Below are 19,650 nucleotides of genomic sequence, written 5' to 3'. Positions count from 1 at the left end.
GTGCAGCTGTGCCCGCTCAGGGCTGTGGTCACGGCAGGGATGACCAGAAGAGCCCTGACCATAATAAGCCTTTACCAGACAAAGGAAGAGCCTGAAAAACAAAGGTGTGACTCCTCAGCTGACACCAGGGATGTGCAGTAACACCGCGGCGTGTGCCTGGTCCCACCCCGTGGCTCCCCGTGCAGCTCACAGGAAATAAATTGCAGCTCTTTGCTCCACGGGGCCGTGGTTTGTGTGACACGGTGCCACAGCTCAGCCACGGGGACAGCCCTGGGCAGGCAGCACCAGGGGCTGTGTGGGGCTGGCTGTGGCTCTGGGGGATCCCAAGAGCTGCTGCTTCCTCCAGAGGGCTCAGACTGGGGCTGGCTTTGTAAGGAGAGATGAACTGCTTTTCTCTGGAAGTTTCAGGGGAAATTAAGTGACTGCTTGGAGTCTATTTGAGAACGAAACACTCTTTGCTGGTCAGAAATCCCTGGGAAAGTGTCCTGCCAGATGCCTCCAGCACCCCTGACCCCTCCTCCCTGCATCCCTCTGGCCTCCGTCCTGCATCCCTCCCACATTCCTGCAGCCTCCCCTCTGTGCCCTGCCCTGTCCCTGTGACACCCCTGCCTCATCCCACGGCCCTGCCACATTCCCTGCAGTGCCCAGCTCCTGGCAGGGCCTTTCTTGGCTCCTGGGCCAGCTCTGGGGATGCTTCCCATGCTCTGGGAGAGGTGTCCTGCTGCTGTGGTGCTGCCAGGGTCATCCCAGAGCCTGCGTGGTCCTGGGGCCACTGGAGCAGGGCAGGGACTGGGGAGCCCCATCCCAGTGTCCCTGCAGGGCCGGGGGCAGCACAATTCCCTGGGGCAGGAACACATCCCATGGGGTTGGAATCCCCCATGGAACCCACTGGGACTGGAGCGTCCCCAAGGGCTCTGTGACATCACCTGGGTCCGTGGAAGCCCTGCCCTGGCAACCCCGGCGTTGGGGGGTCCCTGGGGGCACCTCTGCCCTGCCCCAGAGGGGACTCACTCCCTGCAGGGAGCAGCACGTCCCGTGATTTCCTGCTGGACACTGTCCGGGGGCTGCACTGCCCACCAGCTGCCACCAAGTGGCCCTGCCCTGAGCCACAGGTGTCACCTTGCTGGGGGATTGGCATGGCTGAGCTGCCCTGGCTCAGCACAGGTAGGTGTCCCTTGGGCTGTTGGCATCGTGGAGGTGGCACCAAACCCTGCAGGGGACACCAAACCATGAAGGGGACACCAAACCCTGCAGGGGACACCAAACCCTACAAGGTGGCACCAAACCCTGCAGGGGACACCAAACCCTGCAGGGGACACCAAACCCTACAAGGTGGCACCAAACCCTGCAGGGGACACCAAACCCTGCAGGGGACACCAAACCCTGCAGGTGAAATCAAGCCATAGAGGTGACACCAAGCCATGCAGGGGACACCAAAGCATGCCGGTAAATTCAGAGATTGCCACCCACAAAATTATGCATTTGCTGCTAAAACAACCAGTTCCCAAATTAAATTCCTGGCTGGGCACAGTGGAGATCCCCTGGCTGCCCCAGGATGAGGCTCCCAGTGGAGAAATGCTGAGGAGATGCAATTAGATTAATTAACTATTTAGAGGAAGGACTGAGGGGGGTGAGCAGGAAGGATGAGCTCTTGCCTATGGAGCTGTAAATCCCAGCTGGCCTGGGTGGTCTGGACCCTGCTCTGGACAAGCAGCTCAGGTCACCCCTGTTCTCTCCATGAAAGGTAGGGCAGGATGGAATTGTGGCCCTGGGAAGTGGTGCTGAGAGCAGGAGGTGGCAGAGGTGTCTGAGAGTGTGACTCCCTGAAGGGGGGCAGTTGCTGAGGCCCTTGCAACTCTCCCAGTGTGAGACAGCTTCTCATCTCTACTGTTGGCTTCACTCGTGGCTTTTTGGGAGTGAGAGACTCCCCAGGGAGAGAGGAACCAGGGAGAAGGAAACTGAGGCACAACAGGGAGAGTCAGCTGAAGAGCCAGGGCTGCCAAGGCAGGAGCTGCTGCTCTGATGGCACAAAGCTGTGCCAGGGCTTGGCATGGAGCTCAGGGAAAGGTTCTTCCCCCCGAGGCTGCTGGCACTGCCCAGGCTCCCCAGGGAATGGTCCCGGCCCCGAGGCTGCCAGAGCTCCAGGAGCGTTTGGCCAGCGCTCTCAGGGATGCTCAGGGTGGGCTTGGTGGGGTGGCTGTGCAGGGACAGGGGCTGGGCTGATGGTCCCTGAGGGTCCCTTCCAGGATTTTATGATTCTCAGCCCTGTCACACTACAACACGAAATAACTCACACAAGCAGGTTAGATGTAAAAGGAAAGAAAAAGAACCAAAAAAGCAAACTTTATTTTCTGACTCTATTATATACAGAATAGTAAAAGTGACAGTGGATGGGAGGGTAAAATTACCACCTCTCCAACCACACTGGTCAAACCAACAGTCCATCAATTCTCTCCTCCCACAAATAAGAATGCAAAACAATCATTGTTTATATGAAGAGTGTGAAAAAATTCAGTAGAGATATGTAAACATCAGAAGGCATAAGAAGCTTTTAGAAGAACTTTAAAACTCTCAAAAGAACAGGGTGACACAGCCCTGCTCGGTCACTCAGCTTTTCTTGGCCAGACTGGGAGCTGGGAATTCCTTCCCCCTCCCAACGTCCCTGTCACAGGGTGGCAGCCACGCTCAGGACACTCAGGGTGCCAGGGACACTGCAGAGGTGTTTTGCAAGAGCTCTGAGAGCTTTTAATCGATGTTTGCTGACATAATTGGTGCCTCAAGCCCTTTGTTGGAGCGAGCAAACAGATCCTAATCCTCTGCAGGGAACTCTGAGCTGGGGGTGAACTGGTTGGACCTGCCCTGGAGGAGCTTGGCTTTGAAAGCAAAACCCGCTTTGGTTGCGTGGAAACATTGCCTGCAGTGGGAGGATTAATGACTAATCGTGGGTTTGTTAATTCTGATTGAATGCTTTCACTTTCAGGGAGTTCATTTAATGATAGGATCAAATAATTGCAGAGGAACAGCCCCGAGTCCTGTGCTGGGCAGGAAATTGGGGCGTGAATTGGGGGTTTGGGGGCAATTCTGGCTGGGTGAGAGGGGCAGGAAAAGGTGCTGAACTCTCAAAACAGATCCTGTGCTGTGGGATGGGAGCTGAGGAGCAAAACCTCCGGGATTTCTGCAGAGTTTCTCATTTGGGATGATAAAAATGCTGCTACAGAGGAAACACAACTTCATGGCAGTAAAACGTGGCATTTATTGAACTGAAATCAGCAGCAATCTCAACAAACACAGCCTGGCTGTGCCACACTCAGATTTAACAAGGTCTCTTTACATCATAATGTCATAATTATAAATAGATGAAATAATTAATTTAAGGTATTTACATTTTTCAAGCTCAGTGGTGAAAAAGCTAAAATCTAGGTGGGATTTCTAAGTCTACAACAGTCAGTCCCCAAAAATCTCTAAATTAGTATAATTTTAAGCCTTTTTCAGAAAACTGACGTTAACACTGAAGGGCTTTGCAAACTGCAGCTCCTGGTAGTTTTTATTTTCCTTTGGTTGTGTAATATTTATATAAAAATTTATATTTATATAAAACACTGCAGTGCTTAAAAAAAAGTATTTTCCTCAGCACCTGCACTGTTGGCAGTTTCCTGGAGTATGAAAGAATCATGGCAATAGTGCAAAGATTGGTCTCAAGGTGAGAGAAAATGCTGAAATAATTTATAAAAGAAATATTTTCTAGGTTTTATAGCTATTTTTCCTTCATCAGTGGACGAAAAGGTCTGGGAAGACCAAGCTGAGGTGTCAGTGAACCTTCCCTGTGCTCAGGTGGGGGAAGTACAGCCCATACAGGCCCTGCTGCACCTGGTACAGGTGGGACTTTCTCCTCAGGCAGGAGAGGACCTGGTGGGAAAAAGAACAAAAATTAATGGGAAAAGAACAAAATTAACGGCAAAAAAGACCAAAATTAATGGCAAAAAAAAAAAAAAACTGAATCCATGCTCTGCCCACCATTAGGTGTCCCCAGATCACGTTGTCAGATGGGAAGGGAGGGATTTTGGGAATAAAAATCCCAAAATGCCTAAAGCTGTGAGGCAGCTCTGCAGCAGAGGGGTTTCCTCTCCTAAATCCTGCTGGCTGTAATTTTGTCTCCTGAACCTCCCTGCTCTCTGTAGATTTAGCTCTTCTCCTTAGCTGGTGCAAAGCAATGTTTTCAAGCAGTGCTTTTAAGGTGTTGTTCCCCATCAAAGCACCACCAGAGGTGGGAAGAGGACCTGCTCTGCCTTTTCCAAGGATTTGCAGCTGGAGCTTGGCCCTGCCAGGCTGCAGCAGTCTGTAGTTAAAGAGCACTGAAATAATTAATAATTTCTATTTATTGTAGGTAAAGAGCACAAAATTCTCAGTGTGGTTCCCACAGGCTGTTAAAAATGTTGGTTTTGGCACTCCCTCACCTGGAACCTGTTCATCCTGCAGGTGTTTGGACAGGGAAGAGGTTTAGGAAATGCTGCAGAGGATTCCCTTTTTCCACCTGTGGATTCCCTTTTTCCACCTGTGGATTCCCTAATTCTTGGTGTTGGCCTCGCCTTTGGGTTTGTGTTTTTTCCCTCTGCAAAAACCCAGTGCCAGCCACGATCCTGCTGCTTTTCTAGAAGGAAAATTCTGCTTCCTTTTCTAAAAATCTGCTCAGCTGACTCTAAATTCCCTTCCCCATCCCCAGTGCTTAGAAGAGCTGGCAGGGAATGAAGGATTTGGGGTGGTTTTTGCTGTTTCCAGGCACTGCTCCCTCTGGGATCCTTGGGAATGTGGCTGGATGTCCTTCCTGTGGCTCTGCAGGAGTCAAGGGACAGGTGGGACAGCAAAGGTGACACTCACCAGGAAGCACAACAAGAGGAGGAGGACAAAGCCCAGCAGGGTGAAAAGGCAGATGAGGATGATGGCCCAGAACTGAAGCTCTGAAAAGGGAAAAAAAAAAGGAGCATGTCAGGTTTAGAGACTCTTCCATGTGGGATTGTGAGAGGGAGATCTCACCCTGGCAAAGTTCAGAAGTGCTGAACACCCTGTAGGTCAGGGCAAATTCCAGAAATTTGGGGAAATGGAGTGAGGGTTCAGGGATCCACACCCTTAAATGCCACTGGAGGGAGCAGAATGCCCCCAGCAGTTCCAGGGATGTTCAGAGTGACAAAGGTCTGGGATGTTCAGAGTGACAAAATTCTGTCTTAACTGCTTCTGGACTCCTCTGGGGACAGGGTCAGGGATCAGGGTGTCAGCAAGAGCTGTAGTTGTTTTACCAGAGTGTTTGTGGTGCATGGGAAAGTAACAGTTCAGGGTATTTTTCTTCTCTCTCCTGTTTGCTGTTGGTTCTGGGGTTGTAGCTAAGCTAAACCATATCTGGTCTGGTCTTTTTTAAGAAATACTGCAGTTATCAAAGTTATTTGTGCCAGAGTTTTCAAACAGTTCCCAAACTGCTGATTTTGCCTGTCCTTCAATTCCATTTCCCTCAGGCTGGTGGCACCTGCTGTTTGCTACCAAGAGCCTTGGATTTTTGGTCTTTTCCATGGGTTAAGTCCCATTCCAAGATATCTGATGCTAATTTATTACATCTGAAGTATTTATCAGGGTTCAATTCTTTATTAGAGCTCAAGTATTCAGTGGCTTGCCAAAAAAACACCTACCAGATCTTTTGGACTCTGTTTCATCTGTCTTCAGTGGAGAGTAACCTGGAAATGAGGAGTGGGACAGATGACGAATGGAACTCTGGAGCTGATTTAAACAAAATTAGGCAGAATTCCCTAAAATGTCCCTCCAGGAGCTCTCACCTTCCACCACCAGACCCTGCTCCTCCAGCTTGTAGCTGGGGCCCAGCCTGGTGAAGCCCTGGGTCAGGAGTTTCAGCTCCTCAAACACCTCCTGCTCTTGCAAAGCCCCTGAGAGGGGATCCAGGGTGAACTTGCAGGTTGAGGCAACCTCTGTGTGTCCTTTGCCATGGACAGGCCTGGAGGGTGACAGGCAGAGAGGAGAGAAAATGGAACAGAGCTGAGTAGAGCAGGGAGAGGGATTTGGAGCCTCAGGTTTGCAGATGTCCCAGAGGTGTTTTATTGGGATGGGGTCACTTTTAGCAGCTTGTTCTGGGTGAGACAGGAACTCCTGCAACCTTCTGAAATGCATGCCCTGATTTAATCCCCAGCAAGGCATTTTTAAGAGGCAAACCAGCTCTATTTCTAAGAGGAAAATCAACTCTATTTCTCAGCTCTATTTCTAAAACTTAAATCTACTCTGCTGCTTTGTTCCTCCGAAGAGTAGTTGGAGGACCCTCAGACAGGCAGATTTTGTCCTCAGGCTGGTCAATTGTGTGGTCAGTGCCGCGTGTCAGTGGAATTTGAGCTTATTTGAACACGTTAAATGAGAGAATGAACGTGTTTGCTCTGCCCTGGGGTTGTTCATGCTTGCTTGTTTCTCTGCAAGCACCGAAACAAAACCAGCTCTGTTTGGACAGAAACCTTTTGTGGTAAAGGCAAAAGTGACTGAAGGAGAATGAAGTGACTCCCAGGTGTCACTGGGGGCACAGGGGTTGGCAGGGAGGGGTGGACACCCTAAATGTCTTCCTGAACTGCTCTTTTTGGGACTTCAAAAAGCACTGGACATACCCAAAGCTCTCCACAGTGCAGCCAACAAATTGGTCCTTCAGGTGGCTGCTCCTGAATACCTCGAGCTGATGGGGAGAAACAGAAGAGTTGAGGAAAGCTGAGTTAATTTCACACATCCTTTGGACAGGGAGCTCAAGCTATTGCTGTTTATTTCACCTCTTTCTCAATCTTCTCTTTGTTCTCTTGGTACACCTGGGAGCTGGAGTCCTGCAGTTCAGGCGAGTAGGGAAGGTTGGTGATTCGGAAATTTAATCCAAAGTTTTCTTTGCCAGACTCCAGGGGTGTCTTGTGAGTTGCTGCCTCAACTGAGCGTTCCAAGGCTGGAAATGGAGAGGAAAATTAAATTCTAGCAGAGAGAAACTGAGGCTTTCCTACCAAGCAGCAATGAACTGCAGCTTTTCAGCTTGGAAGTCTTAGATTGGCAGAACTTGAGTTTCACTGGGGTCTGAGAGGAAACTCCAAATGTTCCAGGCCATTCATTTCTTTGGGATGCTCACATTGGGAAAAAAAGCTGAAAGTCTGTTTAGCTCTAGATGGTTGAAGTTGTAGTGAGCAGTTCACACTTAGTTTTCTGATTTTTTTAATACTGAAAACACCTTAATTTTGAATAACAATTTAATTTTGAGCAGCACCTTAATATTGAAGAACATCTTAATATTGGATAACCCCTTAAGCCATCAATGACTAGAGGACTGAATGTCTGAATGGCCTAACTCAGAGTCCATAACAGATTTATCTGTGCTCTGACAGAGCAGAATTTGGGAGATTCTGAGTGTGCTGTGGCAACGTGAGGTATCCCTGTGGGCATTGGGAAGGGATTTGATGCACGTACTGTCCACGGAGAATTCCTGCAGTTGGTAGCTGCTCCCCAGCCACAGCCCAGTGGTGTTGGAGGTCCTGTCCTGGAAAGTCCTTTCAACCACGGCCCTGTTGATTTTGGGGTCAGGCTGGAAGAAGCACTGGCAGTTGACCACTATGGATCCAGGCCTGTGGGCAGAGGGACAGAGGTTTGGAGATAAATAGGATGTGCAGGAAGTTCCATGGGAGATGGAGTTTCCTGAAGGGTTCCTGCTGTTGTGAAGGTTGAGTGGTTTAAAGTAACGTGGTGGAATAATGGCTGGGGCTTTTCCTTTGGACAGGGACAGGAATTAAAATTTGACCTCGTCTCTGGACAAATTTAGGTTGTTTTGTATGAATGCAAGGAAAGAGCAGCACTTTCAGGTTTTTTAAAGCTTACATTGTGTGGGAGGGGCCCTTGTCCAAGCCTCATTCCATCCTGAGCAGGACATCACAGCTCACTTTTAAAGTGCAGAGGTCACAGGGTCACCAGCTCCCAGTAAAGGGATGGAATCTGTAATTCCTGGGATACTCAGAGACCTGAGAGTGCCTTACAGAAACCCTTACTGAGAAACCCTGGTCCAAAAAAAATCCAAACTGACAAATTCTGGGAAGTCTGGAAATGCCTCCTTAGGGCATCAGTTTCCAACAGGAGAACAGAAGGGAGGAATTCCAAAGGGGCCAGTGGCACTTGGCCACGGGGGAGCAGTGCCAGGGTGTAGGAATATTTAAATAAAATCAGATTTTATCCCAGACCTCAGCCCGGTGATCCTGCAGGTCAGGAACTGCTCCCGCAGGTCGCTCTGACGGTACAAGTGATTCATCTGAAATGAAAATGTCACATTAAATATTAATGAGTTTGGGCACTCTGCTGGAGGCTTTGGGCCAGCAGGAGGGACTTGAGCTCTGGAGAAACACCAGGATTGGTTGGATTTCATGGGGGTTAGGTTTTACTTTGGAATAGGCACCTTCTGCTGGTGGGGTCTGACTTCCAGCCTGGCAAACATTCCTGCCTTAGGAATGTTTCCTTCCTGAAATTCCTTCCAGGATGCCAGTGTGGGAGAGCAGTGTCCTGAGTGACATCCCAACCCCACAGACCCACAGCTCAAAGAGAGCAAAACCCAGCCAATCAGGGCCTTATCAGGTTGATAAATTGGATTGGTGCTGAAGAGAAAACGTTTGATTCTAGGAATGAATCATGGATGTGCTGAGCAGGGATTGGCCAGCAGGGATTGGCCTTGGATGCACCTCTGGAGGTGAGAGTGAAATGCTGGGGGTGTGTTCATTTAAAAGATCAGCTCTGGCATTTTGCAGTCCATGTTTTTGGCTGGAGAGAATTTTATAAGACCTCATGGAATCATTGAGTGGTTTGGGTTGGAAAGGACCTTGAAGATTCTCCAGTCCCAGTCCCCTGCCATGGGCAGCGACCACACACACCAGGTACAACTTAAAACCAAAAATGAATCAAAGGCCAATCTTATCTTTCAGATTCTAGAAATTTTTGTTCCCAAATGTTGATTTTTAAATTTTTTTTTTATTCAGACATAAATCTTTGGTAGTTGCTTCAAAAACTGACCAGCCAGACATATCCTCAAATACCTCTTACCTTGTTGGTGATGCTTTCTACTGCTGCTCTGTATTCTGGAGACTTGGAATCAGGGTTGGTGAGGTTTTCATTGACTATTCTAAAGCTCAGTCTGTAACCCAGTTTGACTGCAGTCAAGTGAGGCTTTTTGGTGGCAGCTCTGTCTGTGAGGGTGAAATCTAAATAAAAAGGGTACAGTTAATTTATTTTTACACCCGTTCCTATCATAAAAATAATATAGATACATCCCTGCTTAGATCATACACTGTAACAGTGAAATTCGCCAGGAATTCGTCTGATTTAAGGAATGGAAATGCTTCCAGCATGGCAATATCCTCTATGATTGGTTTTGTCAAACTCAAAGAAAACCAGCAAACCTAAGGGTTCCTCAGTGCTCAGGCCCCAGTGCTGAGGAATGATCTCCAGGGGATCCCAAAAATCCTGTTAGCCCCATGGATGCTTACCATCGACATACAGGCTGCTCCTGTCCAGGCTGTAGTGGCCCAGCTTGGTGACATTGTTTGTCATGGTGCTCAGCTCCTGGTAAAGCTTTTCTCTGTCAAACCTGGCCAGGCTGGCATTGCCCTTGTAGCTGCACACAGCGTCCACTTTTGTGTCATCCCTGTGCCTCCCAGACCTGGGGAAAAATGTCACGCGCGTTCTTTGGGACACTGCTCTGCTGGCAGAACTTCCTGAGGGGTTTTTAGGACAGACACCAAACCCTCAGTGCCAATGGGCTCCTGCATCCTTCACCAGACTCTCCAGAACTGGGGTGATGATATTTAGATACTAAAATGATTTTACCAGCTAATAAAAGATCCTGTCTGGACAGGGAGGTGTCACTGGCTGCTGTTTCCTGGCCTCAGAACAGCCACGAATTGAAGGTGTGAGAGTGGGTAAAGAAATGGTTCATTGCAATTTTAGGAGTATTTTAGGTGGTTTATATTTAGGTATTTTAGTATTTCAGACACTTTTAGTATTCTTTCAGATATTTTTAGTGTCTGCAGGGGGGGCTCAGAGCAGGGACCAGGGTCTGCTCTTTGGTAATGAGGAATAGAACAAGAGGAGCAAGGCAGGAACTGATGCCCAGGAAGTTCATGAGCATGAGGAGGAGCTTCTTCCTTGTGTGGTGACCAGGAGCTAGAACAAATTGGCCAGAAAAGTTGTGGAATCTCCTCAGTGGAGATATTCCAGAGCCATCTGGACACAATCCATGTGCTCTCTGGGATGACCCTGCTGGAGCAGGACGAGGTGACCCACTGTGGTCCCTTCAAACCTGACCCATCCTGTGATTCTGTGATTCTGGAATTCCAAATCTTACCTGAATCTCATGGCTTTACATCCTGTGTAGGCAGAGCTTATGCTGCTCCTCTTGAAAAGAGGGTCAAGCTGTCAAAAAAAAAAAGGACAATTAAGAGCTGGGAATCACATCCTGAGTTTAAAGCAGATGGATTTGGGTCACCACCATGACCCAAAAGGGACACAAGCAGAGCCAGACTCACATAGTGGTTCATAACTTTCACTGTGGAAAGGAATCTGCGGGAATTTGGGGCATCCAGGTCTGCAGTGTAGCGGAGGTTGGTCAAGGTGAAGTTAAGAGTGAAATTCCTGGATGTTGGTTTTGGTGCAGCTGTGATGCTCCGGGCTGTAATCAAAGGGGAGAAGGATTAGGAATTTCCTACGAAAAAAAGCTGTTTTCACTTTCAAAACATTCCTAATCCCGGCACACCTCAAGGCTACTCTGAATAATCTCTTCCGCTCTGATTTTCTCAGGGCATTTCTCCTTTTGAGAGCTTTCCCTGAAATGAATTTAGCAAAATGAACGTGGCAAAATGAATTTGGCAAAATACTTACAGGGTCTCTCAAGGGGTTCATTGTAACCTGAAAAGGAAATGCAAGAGAAAGAGTTATATAATAGAGCATCTACTTTGGAGAATGGAAGTGGAGAGGAGGTGATTAAAAGGATGATTTGGGAATGAATCATCAGAACCAGGCTCCAAGGGTGTGAATGTATTAAATAAACAAAGCTTAGGCATAACAGGATGCTTTGGAAGAGCAGGGCTACAATGAGAAAATGTGTGTGCCAATGTTTAATTAAACACTGTGGGACAGGAATCGGGTGAAATGTTCACAGGCAGGTGAATGACTGAGGTCAAGACTAAAATTAAGTTCACTCTTCAATCTAATATAGAAATTAAAATCTTCAAAAATGTCGACATGGAAAGATTTTAAATCTTACACAGAGAAATTATGCAGAAAACACTAGACCTTCTCCTTAAGGTGACTTTTTTAACATGGAGGTGATCCCTAAGAGTTAAGGTGGTCCCAAACTGCTCCAGTGCCCGGAGGAGTGGGAAAATCAAACACTCACCATTGACATAGAGGCTCTTGTTGTCCAGGCTGTAGATTCCCAACTTGGTGATGCCATTTGTCATTCTCCTCAGCTCTTGGTAAACCTCAGCTGGGTTAAACTTGGGCACCTGGGAGCCCTTTCCGTAGCTGCAGAGGGTGTCCACTCCTGTGCTATCCCTATTCTTCCCAGGCCTGAGGAATTTAAAATCATGGAGCTTCTGTTAGTTATTAAAATATTTTGGGTGTGTTTGTTTACTTGTTTGTTTTGATGTAATTAAAAAACCCTCCAAATAAATCTGCCCGCAGTTCTCAGAGAAGCTGCAGAAATCACCAAGATATGGCTTTACAATGAAAAAGGCTTTGTAAGATAAAGACCATACAAAGTGGTGTAGAAGCTTTATTATAATGAAAGCAACTACTTGAAAAAGGAGAACAGTTATTAAAGTGTCAGTCAAATGTAAGGAAATCCATTTGCTGCAGTTCCAAATGAATCTCTGTGGTTATTGCTCACCTGAATCCCGTCACATTGCAGCCAGTGAAATGGGGACCAATGCTGCTCTTCTGAAGCAGGGAGTCAGTCTGGCAAGGAAAAGTCTTTGTGAATATGGGAACCCCAAAATCCTGGGTGATTTCAGTGAAAAACAGCAGAATTTTGACTTACGTAGTGTTTCATTATTTTCTCAGTGGACCGGAATTTGCGGGAATTTGGTGTCTGCAGGTCTGTGGTGAACATGAGGTTGGTTACAGTGAAGTTCAGGGTGAAGTGCTCCATGATTGCTCCTGGGCTTTGTGTGGTGGTTGTTTTTACTGCTGCAAGAGAGAACAGAAATGACAATGATAAAATAAGAACAGGATCTTCATAAGACATTGCTGTTATTGGGTTTCTTAGAGAAAAAACCCATGTGAAGATGATCCCACCCTTCCGACATTTTGCATTGTTGCAAGCATTGCCAAATCAGCAGGACAGAACATCAATTTATGCCTTTAAGAAGACTTTACCTGTATTTGGTTTTAAATATACTTACAGGATGGACTGTAAGGAGGTTCATTGTAACCTGAAAAACAAATGGAAAATTATTGGGAAAATATTCCAAGAAAGTCTAAGCAGGACTAAATACAGGGGATTTTATTATGGGATTGTGGTTACCAAATTTAAGGTTTTAACTTGGTTATTGACAAGGTTTTGCCCTCTAATTTTTGTTCTCTGTTTTGAGAGGTGAATTAAATCTTCTTCATTCTGATTTCAAATTAGTCTGTGTCAGCACTGAAGGTTGGACTTGATCTCAGAGGTCTTCTCCAACCACAATTGTTTCATGATTCCATCACAGAATCCCAGAATGGTTTGAGACAGAAAGGACCATAAAGACCACTCAGTTCCACCTCTCTGCCCTGGACAGGGACAATTTTAACTAGACCAGGATGCTCAGAGCTCCATCCCACATGTCCTTAAACACCTCCAGGAACAGGGAATTCACAATTTCATTAGGAAAAATGCCTTGAGAAGGTCTCATTACCATTGACATAGAGGCTCTGACTGTTGAGGCTGTAGTGTCCCAGCTCGGTGATGCCATTGGTCATTTTGCTCAGCTCACGGTAAACAGTTGTTCTGTTGAATTTGGGACCTGAAGGCTCATCCCTACAGCTGCACATGGCATCTACTCCTGTGTCATCCCTGTTCTTCGTGGACCTAGGAAATCAGGCATTGGTTTAGTTATTATTGAGAAATCTATCTTAACTTCTAGTATACAAAGAGAGGGACCAGAAAAACCCCTCAGACGTTGCTACCACGTAAGAAAATACCCAGAGATGAGTTAGATGCTGAGAAATTGGAATTTTAAGAAGCAGGGAATGGAGATTTTTCCCAGACATGCCCTTACCTGAATGCCATTACTTTGCAGCCGATGTAAGCTGGGCCAATGCTGCTCCTTTGGAGTAAAGGATCAACCTGGAAATGGAATAACAACATGGAAGTAAGCAAAATGTCCTGGTGAAGGTAAAAGATGAGAGATACTGTTAGAACTGTGCTCCAACAGGGCATTGTTTGCCAGACTTACGTAGTGGTACATGACTTTTTCTGTTGACTTGAATCTCCTGGAACTGGGTTTCTGCAGGTCTGCAGTGAACTGGAGGTTGGTTATTGTGAAGTTCAGGGTGAAGTTCTTTACTGCTGGTGCCAGAGGTTGGGTGCTTTGATCAGCAGCTGTAGTGAGAAAGGAAAGTTATTGCTTGAAAATACCATTTATGTTCAACATCCCAAGAGGAAACACTCTAGGTAAAATTCCCAGATATTCTAGGTGGCTTCAAGGCTATATAAGCTGTGGTTCCCTAACAGGCTCACAAATTCTCTTAGCAAAATTTTATAGACCAGCAGTGCTCTTGCTTGATTAATCCAACTTACTGTTTTGGCTTTTGCTAATTAGCAAAATCTTCCCTCCCCTCAATTTCTCTTTAACAATACTTACATAGTTCAGGCTGCACTTCATGATGACCTGAGGGTGAAAAAAAGAGACAGGATTTGAGGAAGTGCCTTACAGTTGGGAAGGTTACGCACACACTAGAATACAGAACATGTCTGAGAGCTCACGTGTAAACATTTCCTAGGAAAGATTGATTTGGTGACTGTCCAGGCATAAATGCAAATTACAATGTTGGCAAGGTGCTGCTTTGCTTAGCAGTGCACAAAATTCTCCCTTTACGAGGGATCTTTAGAGGGATTCTGTAAATCCAGTTTAGAATCACAGAATGGTTTAGGGTGGAAGGGAACTTAAAGATCATCAAGTTCCGACCACACTGCTAAGGCCAAGGAATCATACCACTTCTATATGGAAAATTTATGCATGATTTTGTCAAGTGGTGATAACTTCTAGTGCTGTTCATTGACCTTGAGAGATCCATCCCCATATTTTCCAAGTCGTTCATAAATAGAATACTTTAAATTAGTGTAACAGAGAAAGAAGAAATGAAAAAGGTTAATTTTACTATTTTAAAAATAAACATAGAGGGAGGTAAAATTCGAAACGAATGTAGAGCGTATGAGAAGGCACTGTAAAGCATCCCCAGCAAAAAGAATGAGAGATACAACTGAGGGAACAAACAAAAGATACTAAAAAAAAAAAAAAAAAAAAAAAAAAAAAAGACTTAGTGAATGAATATGACAAGATACGAAATCATTTAAGTATAGAAAATGATAAATATGAAAATTAAAGAAATCCAAATTGTCACCGTTGACGTAGAGGCTGTCCTTGTCCAGGCTGTAGGGGCCCAGCTGGGTGATGCCTCTGGTCTTGTTGCTCACTTGGTGGTACAGCCCCACCCTGTCCAGAGGCGCAGCCGAGGGCTCCTTGCTGTAGCTGCACACGGCGTCCACCCGGGTCTCGTCCCTGTGGCTGCCAGGCCTGCAAAAAACAGAGACCTCCCTCAGAAATCCTCCTCTGAACATTCTGCCTTCAGGGGTGGGTGTTGGTCCTGCCAATGCCATTTCTGAGTTGGAGTGCAAGCTCTGCCTTTCCAAAACAAGGCTGTTTGTTTTTTGGTTCCTGCTCTCCATCTTTACTCATGCCCCAGGCCCTTTTCAGGAACAAGTAATCAAGGCCAGACCAGAAGCTCCCTCAAGGTTAGACCCTAAGCACCTTGAGATGAGATTATAGGATTTGAGGAGAGTGTCTAAGAAGGTTGGAAATCAGAGAGAAGAGCTTTGGGCAGGAGAGCATTACTGAGAAGATCCAGCCTCCAGAAAAAGGAGAACTTGAGCATGATGAGCCATTTATGAGCAAGGGCCCTGCAAAGGGACGCTGGAGTGGAAACCATACCTGAAGTCTGCTGCTTCACATCCATGGAAAACAGGGCCAATGCTGCTTTCCTTCAGCAGGCGGTCCAGCTGCCAGCAAACGGGAGATGCCAGTTAAGCCATGACCTCCAAGGAGATGAGCTCAGTGAGGGCAAGGATATGGCTCAGTACTGGTCCACTTACCAGCATGTTCATAACCCTTTTTGTAGCTCTGAACTTGGCCGAGTCAGGATTCTCCAGGTCAGAAGTGTAGGGGAGGTTGGTGATGGTGAAGTTGACGGTGAAACGCTCAAGGGCAGCAGCTGTCGTTGTTGGTGGCTGGCTGGGAGCTGGAAGAAGCACAGATGGGGAATGACAAGGGGCAAGGACTTGGTTGTTACAGCCCTGGCTGGACAATTGCAGAAGCTTCCTGTCAGCCCTGCTCCCCAACAGGAAGGATGAGAGGATCCCCACTTGTCCCCAGGGTTTCAAGCACCAGGCCCAAGACTCCTCTGCCCTAAGGAAGAGCCCAGAGAGGCACTTGCTGCCTTCAGACCCCATCCCAGTGCTGCGAGGTACTCACTGGTCAGCACTGGCTGCTCGTTGTAGCCTGGGAAAAGAGAGAGACAGAGGGTCAGGAGTTGGAGCTGGGCAAGGGGCAGCTCTGGGGCAGGGCTGCCATGGGAGAGCAGAGGAGGCCGAGGGAGGAGCGCCGGTCACCGTTGACGTAGAGGCTGTCCTTGTCCAGGCTGTAGGGGCCCAGCTGGGTGATGCCTCTGGTCTTGTTGCTCACTTGGTGGTACAGCCCCACCCTGTCCAGCGGCGCAGCCGAGAGCTCCTTGCTGTAGCTGCACACGGCGTCCACCCGGGTCTCGTCCCTGTGGCTGCCAGGCCTGCAAAACACAGAGACCTCCCTCAGAAATCCTCCTCTGAACATTCTGACTAAAGGCTGGGTCTTGGTGCTTTCATAGCCATTTCTAAGTAGAAATGCCAGGTCTGCCTTCCCAAAGCGTCTGTGTGTTTGGTGGCCAGATAGTGCTCTTCATCTCCACTAATGCTCTGGGATTAAGGAGAGTGCCTGGAAGGATTTAAAAATATTCTAGAGTTTACTAAATAATTTTCGCCTACACCGTACCAAGATGAGAACATGGGCTTTGAGGGAGAGCTATAAGAGGAAGTGGCATCATGGAGAACATCCTACAGCAGGACAGCATTAGTGAGAAGGGCCTGCCTCCGTAAAAGATGAGAACATGTTATGTGTGCCTGGACCCTTCAAAGGGACACTGGGGTGCAATCCATACCTGAAGTCATTTGTTTCACATCCTTGGAAAACAGGGCCAATGCTGCTTTCCTTCAGCAGGCGGTCCAGCTGCCAAGGAAAGAGGTTTCCCAGTTAAGGCATGGCCACCACTGCACTGCTTCCAAGCTGATGAGATCAATGACGTCAAGTAGATAGCTCAGTGGTGGCCCACCTACCAGCATGTTCATAACCCTTTTTGTAGCTCTGAACTTGGCCGAGTCAGGATTCTCCAGGTCAGAAGTGTAGGGGAGGTTGGTGATGGTGAAGTTGACGGTGAAACGCTCAAGGGCAGCAGCTGTCGTTGTTGGTGGCTGGCTGGGAGCTGGAAGAAGCACAGATGGGGAATGACAAGGGGCAAAGTCTTGGTTGTTCCAGCCCTGGCTGGACAATTGCAGAAGCTTCCTGTCAGCCCTGCTCCCCAATGGGAAGGATGAGAGGATCCCCACTTGTCCCCAGGGTTTCAAGCACCAGGCCCAAGACTCCTCTGCCCTAAGGAAGGGCCCAGAGAGGCACTTGCTGCCTTCAGACCCCATCCCTGTGCTGCGAGGTACTCACTGGTCAGCACTGGCTGCTCGTTGTAGCCTGGGAAAAGAGAGAGACAGAGGGTCAGGAGCTGGAGCTGGGCAAGGGGCAGCTCTGGGGCAGGGCTGCCATGGGAGAGCAGAGGAGGCCGAGGGAGGAGCGCCGGTCACCGTTGACGTAGAGGCTGTCCTTGTCCAGGCTGTAGGGGCCCAGCTGGGTGATGCCTCTGGTCTTGTTGCTCACTTGGTGGTACAGCCCCACCCTGTCCAGAGGCGCAGCCGAGGGCTCCTTGCTGTAGCTGCACACGGCGTCCACCCGGGTCTCGTCCCTGTGGCTGCCAGGCCTGCAAAACACAGAAACCTCCCTCAGAAATCCTCCTCTGAACATTCTGCCTTCAGGGGTGGGTGTTGGTCCTGCCAATGCCATTTCTGAGTTGGAGTGCAAGCTCTGCCTTTCCAAAACATGGCTGTTTGTTTTTTGGTTCCTGCTCTCCATCTCTACTCATGCCCCAGGTCCTTTTCAGGAACAAGTAATCAAGGCCAGACCAGAAGCCCTCTCAAGGTTAGACCCTAAGCACCTTGAGATGAGATTATAGGATTTGAGGAGAGTGTCTAAGAAGGTTGGAAATCAGAGAGAAGAGCTTTGGGCAGGAGAGCATTACTGAGAAGATCCAGCCTCCAGAAAAAGGAGAACTTGAGCATGATGATCCATTTATGAGCAAGGGCCCTGCAAAGGGACGCTGGAGTGGAAACCATACCTGAAGTCTGCTGCTTCACATCCATGGAAAACAGGGCCAATGCTGCTTTCCTTCAGCAGGCGGTCCAGCTGCCAGCAAACGGGAGATGCCAGTTAAGCCATGACCTCCAAGGAGATGAGCTCAGTGAGGGCAAGGATATGGCTCAGTACTGGTCCACTTACCAGCATGTTCATAACCCTTTTTGTAGCTCTGAACTTGGCCGAGTCAGGATTCTCCAGGTCAGAAGTGTAGGGGAGGTTGGTGATGGTGAAGTTGACGGTGAAACGCTCAAGGGCAGCAGCTGTCGTTGTTGGTGGCTGGGTGGGAGCTGGAAGAAGCACAGATGGGGAATGACAAGGGGCAAAGTCTTGGTTGTTACAGCCCTGGCTGGACAATTGCAGAAGCTTCCTGTCAGCCCTGCTCCCCAACAGGAAGGATGAGAGGATCCCCACTTGTCCCCAGGGTTTCAAGCACCAGGCCCAAGACTCCTCTGCCCTAAGGAAGAGCCCAGAGAGGCACTTGCTGCCTTCAGATCCCATCCCAGTGCTGCGAGGTACTCACTGGTCAGAACTGGCTGCTCGTTGTAGCCTGGGAAAAGAGAGAGACAGAGGGTCAGGAGCTGGAGCTGGGCAAGGGGCAGCTCTGGGGCAGGGCTGCCATGGGAGAGCAGAGGAGGCCGAGGGAGGAGCGCCGGTCACCGTTGACGTAGAGGCTGTCCTTGTCCAGGCTGTAGGGGCCCAGCTGGGTGATGCCTCTGGTCTTGTTGCTCATTTGGTGGTACAGCCCCACCCTGTCCAGAGGCGCAGCCGAGGGCTCCTTGCTGTAGCTGCACACGGCGTCCACCCGGGTCTCGTCCCTGTGGCTGCCAGGCCTGCAAAACACAGAGACCTCCCTCAGAAATCCTCCTCTGAACATTCTGCCTTCAGGGGTGGGTGTTGGTCCTGCCAATGCCATTTCTGAGTTGGAGTGCAAGCTCTGCCTTTCCAAAACAAGGCTGTTTGTTTTTTGGTTCCTGCTCTCCATCTCTACTCATGCCCCAGGTCCTTTTCAGGAACAAGTAATCAGGCCAGACCAGAAGCCCTCTCAAGGTTAGACCCTAAGCACCTTGAGATGAGATTATAGGATTTGAGGAGAGTGTCTAAGAAGGTTGGAAATCAGAGAGAAGAGCTTTGGGCAGGAGAGCATTACTGAGAAGATCCAGCCTCCAGAAAAAGGAGAACTTGAGCATGATGATCCATTTATGAGCAAGGGCCCTGCAAAGGGACGCTGGAGTGGAAACCATACCTGAAGTCTGCTGCTTCACATCCATGGAAAACAGGGCCAATGCTGCTTTCCTTCAGCAGGCGGTCCAGCTGCCAGCAAACGGGAGATGCCAGTTAAGCCATGACCTCCAAGGAGATGAGCTCAGTGAGGGCAAGGATATGGCTCAGTACTGGTCCACTTACCAGCATGTTCATAACCCTTTTTGTAGCTCTGAACTTGGCCGAGTCAGGATTCTCCAGGTCAGAAGTGTAGGGGAGGTTGGTGATGGTGAAGTTGACGGTGAAACGCTCAAGGGCAGCAGCTGTCGTTGTTGGTGGCTGGCTGGGAGCTGGAAGAAGCACAGATGGGGAATGACAAGGGGCAAAGTCTTGGTTGATACAGCCCTGGCTGGACAATTGCAGAAGCTTCCTGTCAGCCCTGCTCCCCAACAGGAAGGATGAGAGGATCCCCACTTGTCCCCAGGGTTTCAAGCACCAGGCCCAAGACTCCTCTGCCCTAAGGAAGAGCCCAGAGAGGCACTTGCTGCCTTCAGATCCCATCCCTGTGCTGCAAGGTACTCACTGGTCAGCACTGGCTGCTCGTTGTAGCCTGGGAAAAGAGAGAGACAGAGGGTCAGGAGCTGGAGCTGGGCAAGGGGCAGCT

At 48.6% G+C, this 19,650-nt stretch overlaps 1 protein-coding gene across 1 annotated transcript in view; it reads right to left on the bottom strand.

Moving 5' to 3' along the window:
• Positions 1 to 3,239: 3,239 nt before the first annotated feature.
• Positions 3,240 to 19,650, bottom strand: part of LOC128819531 (mucin-16-like) — a 59,392-nt gene continuing 42,981 nt past the window's right edge. The window contains exons 95-131 of the mRNA XM_053999784.1: positions 19,570 to 19,596; positions 19,191 to 19,336; positions 19,030 to 19,097; positions 18,379 to 18,616; positions 18,317 to 18,333; positions 17,928 to 18,240; positions 17,767 to 17,834; positions 17,180 to 17,352; positions 17,043 to 17,069; positions 16,664 to 16,809; positions 16,489 to 16,556; positions 15,908 to 16,080; positions 15,771 to 15,797; positions 15,392 to 15,537; positions 15,231 to 15,298; positions 14,644 to 14,816; positions 13,884 to 13,910; positions 13,476 to 13,621; positions 13,299 to 13,366; positions 12,936 to 13,108; positions 12,447 to 12,476; positions 12,083 to 12,231; positions 11,933 to 12,000; positions 11,441 to 11,613; positions 10,924 to 10,950; positions 10,572 to 10,714; positions 10,391 to 10,458; positions 9,534 to 9,706; positions 9,091 to 9,248; positions 8,241 to 8,308; positions 7,480 to 7,634; positions 6,804 to 6,967; positions 6,648 to 6,712; positions 5,820 to 5,995; positions 5,676 to 5,720; positions 4,876 to 4,955; positions 3,240 to 3,906 (exon numbers count right to left, since the gene is read on the bottom strand). Of these exons, the coding sequence (XP_053855759.1) occupies positions 3,808 to 3,906; positions 4,876 to 4,955; positions 5,676 to 5,720; positions 5,820 to 5,995; positions 6,648 to 6,712; positions 6,804 to 6,967; positions 7,480 to 7,634; positions 8,241 to 8,308; positions 9,091 to 9,248; positions 9,534 to 9,706; positions 10,391 to 10,458; positions 10,572 to 10,714; positions 10,924 to 10,950; positions 11,441 to 11,613; positions 11,933 to 12,000; positions 12,083 to 12,231; positions 12,447 to 12,476; positions 12,936 to 13,108; positions 13,299 to 13,366; positions 13,476 to 13,621; positions 13,884 to 13,910; positions 14,644 to 14,816; positions 15,231 to 15,298; positions 15,392 to 15,537; positions 15,771 to 15,797; positions 15,908 to 16,080; positions 16,489 to 16,556; positions 16,664 to 16,809; positions 17,043 to 17,069; positions 17,180 to 17,352; positions 17,767 to 17,834; positions 17,928 to 18,240; positions 18,317 to 18,333; positions 18,379 to 18,616; positions 19,030 to 19,097; positions 19,191 to 19,336; positions 19,570 to 19,596 (4,133 nt within the window). The 3' untranslated portion in view covers positions 3,240 to 3,807. The remainder of the gene's footprint in view (positions 3,907 to 4,875; positions 4,956 to 5,675; positions 5,721 to 5,819; positions 5,996 to 6,647; positions 6,713 to 6,803; positions 6,968 to 7,479; positions 7,635 to 8,240; positions 8,309 to 9,090; positions 9,249 to 9,533; positions 9,707 to 10,390; positions 10,459 to 10,571; positions 10,715 to 10,923; positions 10,951 to 11,440; positions 11,614 to 11,932; positions 12,001 to 12,082; positions 12,232 to 12,446; positions 12,477 to 12,935; positions 13,109 to 13,298; positions 13,367 to 13,475; positions 13,622 to 13,883; positions 13,911 to 14,643; positions 14,817 to 15,230; positions 15,299 to 15,391; positions 15,538 to 15,770; positions 15,798 to 15,907; positions 16,081 to 16,488; positions 16,557 to 16,663; positions 16,810 to 17,042; positions 17,070 to 17,179; positions 17,353 to 17,766; positions 17,835 to 17,927; positions 18,241 to 18,316; positions 18,334 to 18,378; positions 18,617 to 19,029; positions 19,098 to 19,190; positions 19,337 to 19,569; positions 19,597 to 19,650) is intronic.

This window comes from Vidua macroura, chromosome 26, assembly GCF_024509145.1.
Source record: "Vidua macroura isolate BioBank_ID:100142 chromosome 26, ASM2450914v1, whole genome shotgun sequence".
NCBI lineage: Eukaryota > Metazoa > Chordata > Aves > Passeriformes > Viduidae > Vidua > Vidua macroura.
Note: the sequence above shows the minus strand (reverse complement) of the source record. Positions and strands in the feature narration are given on the sequence as shown.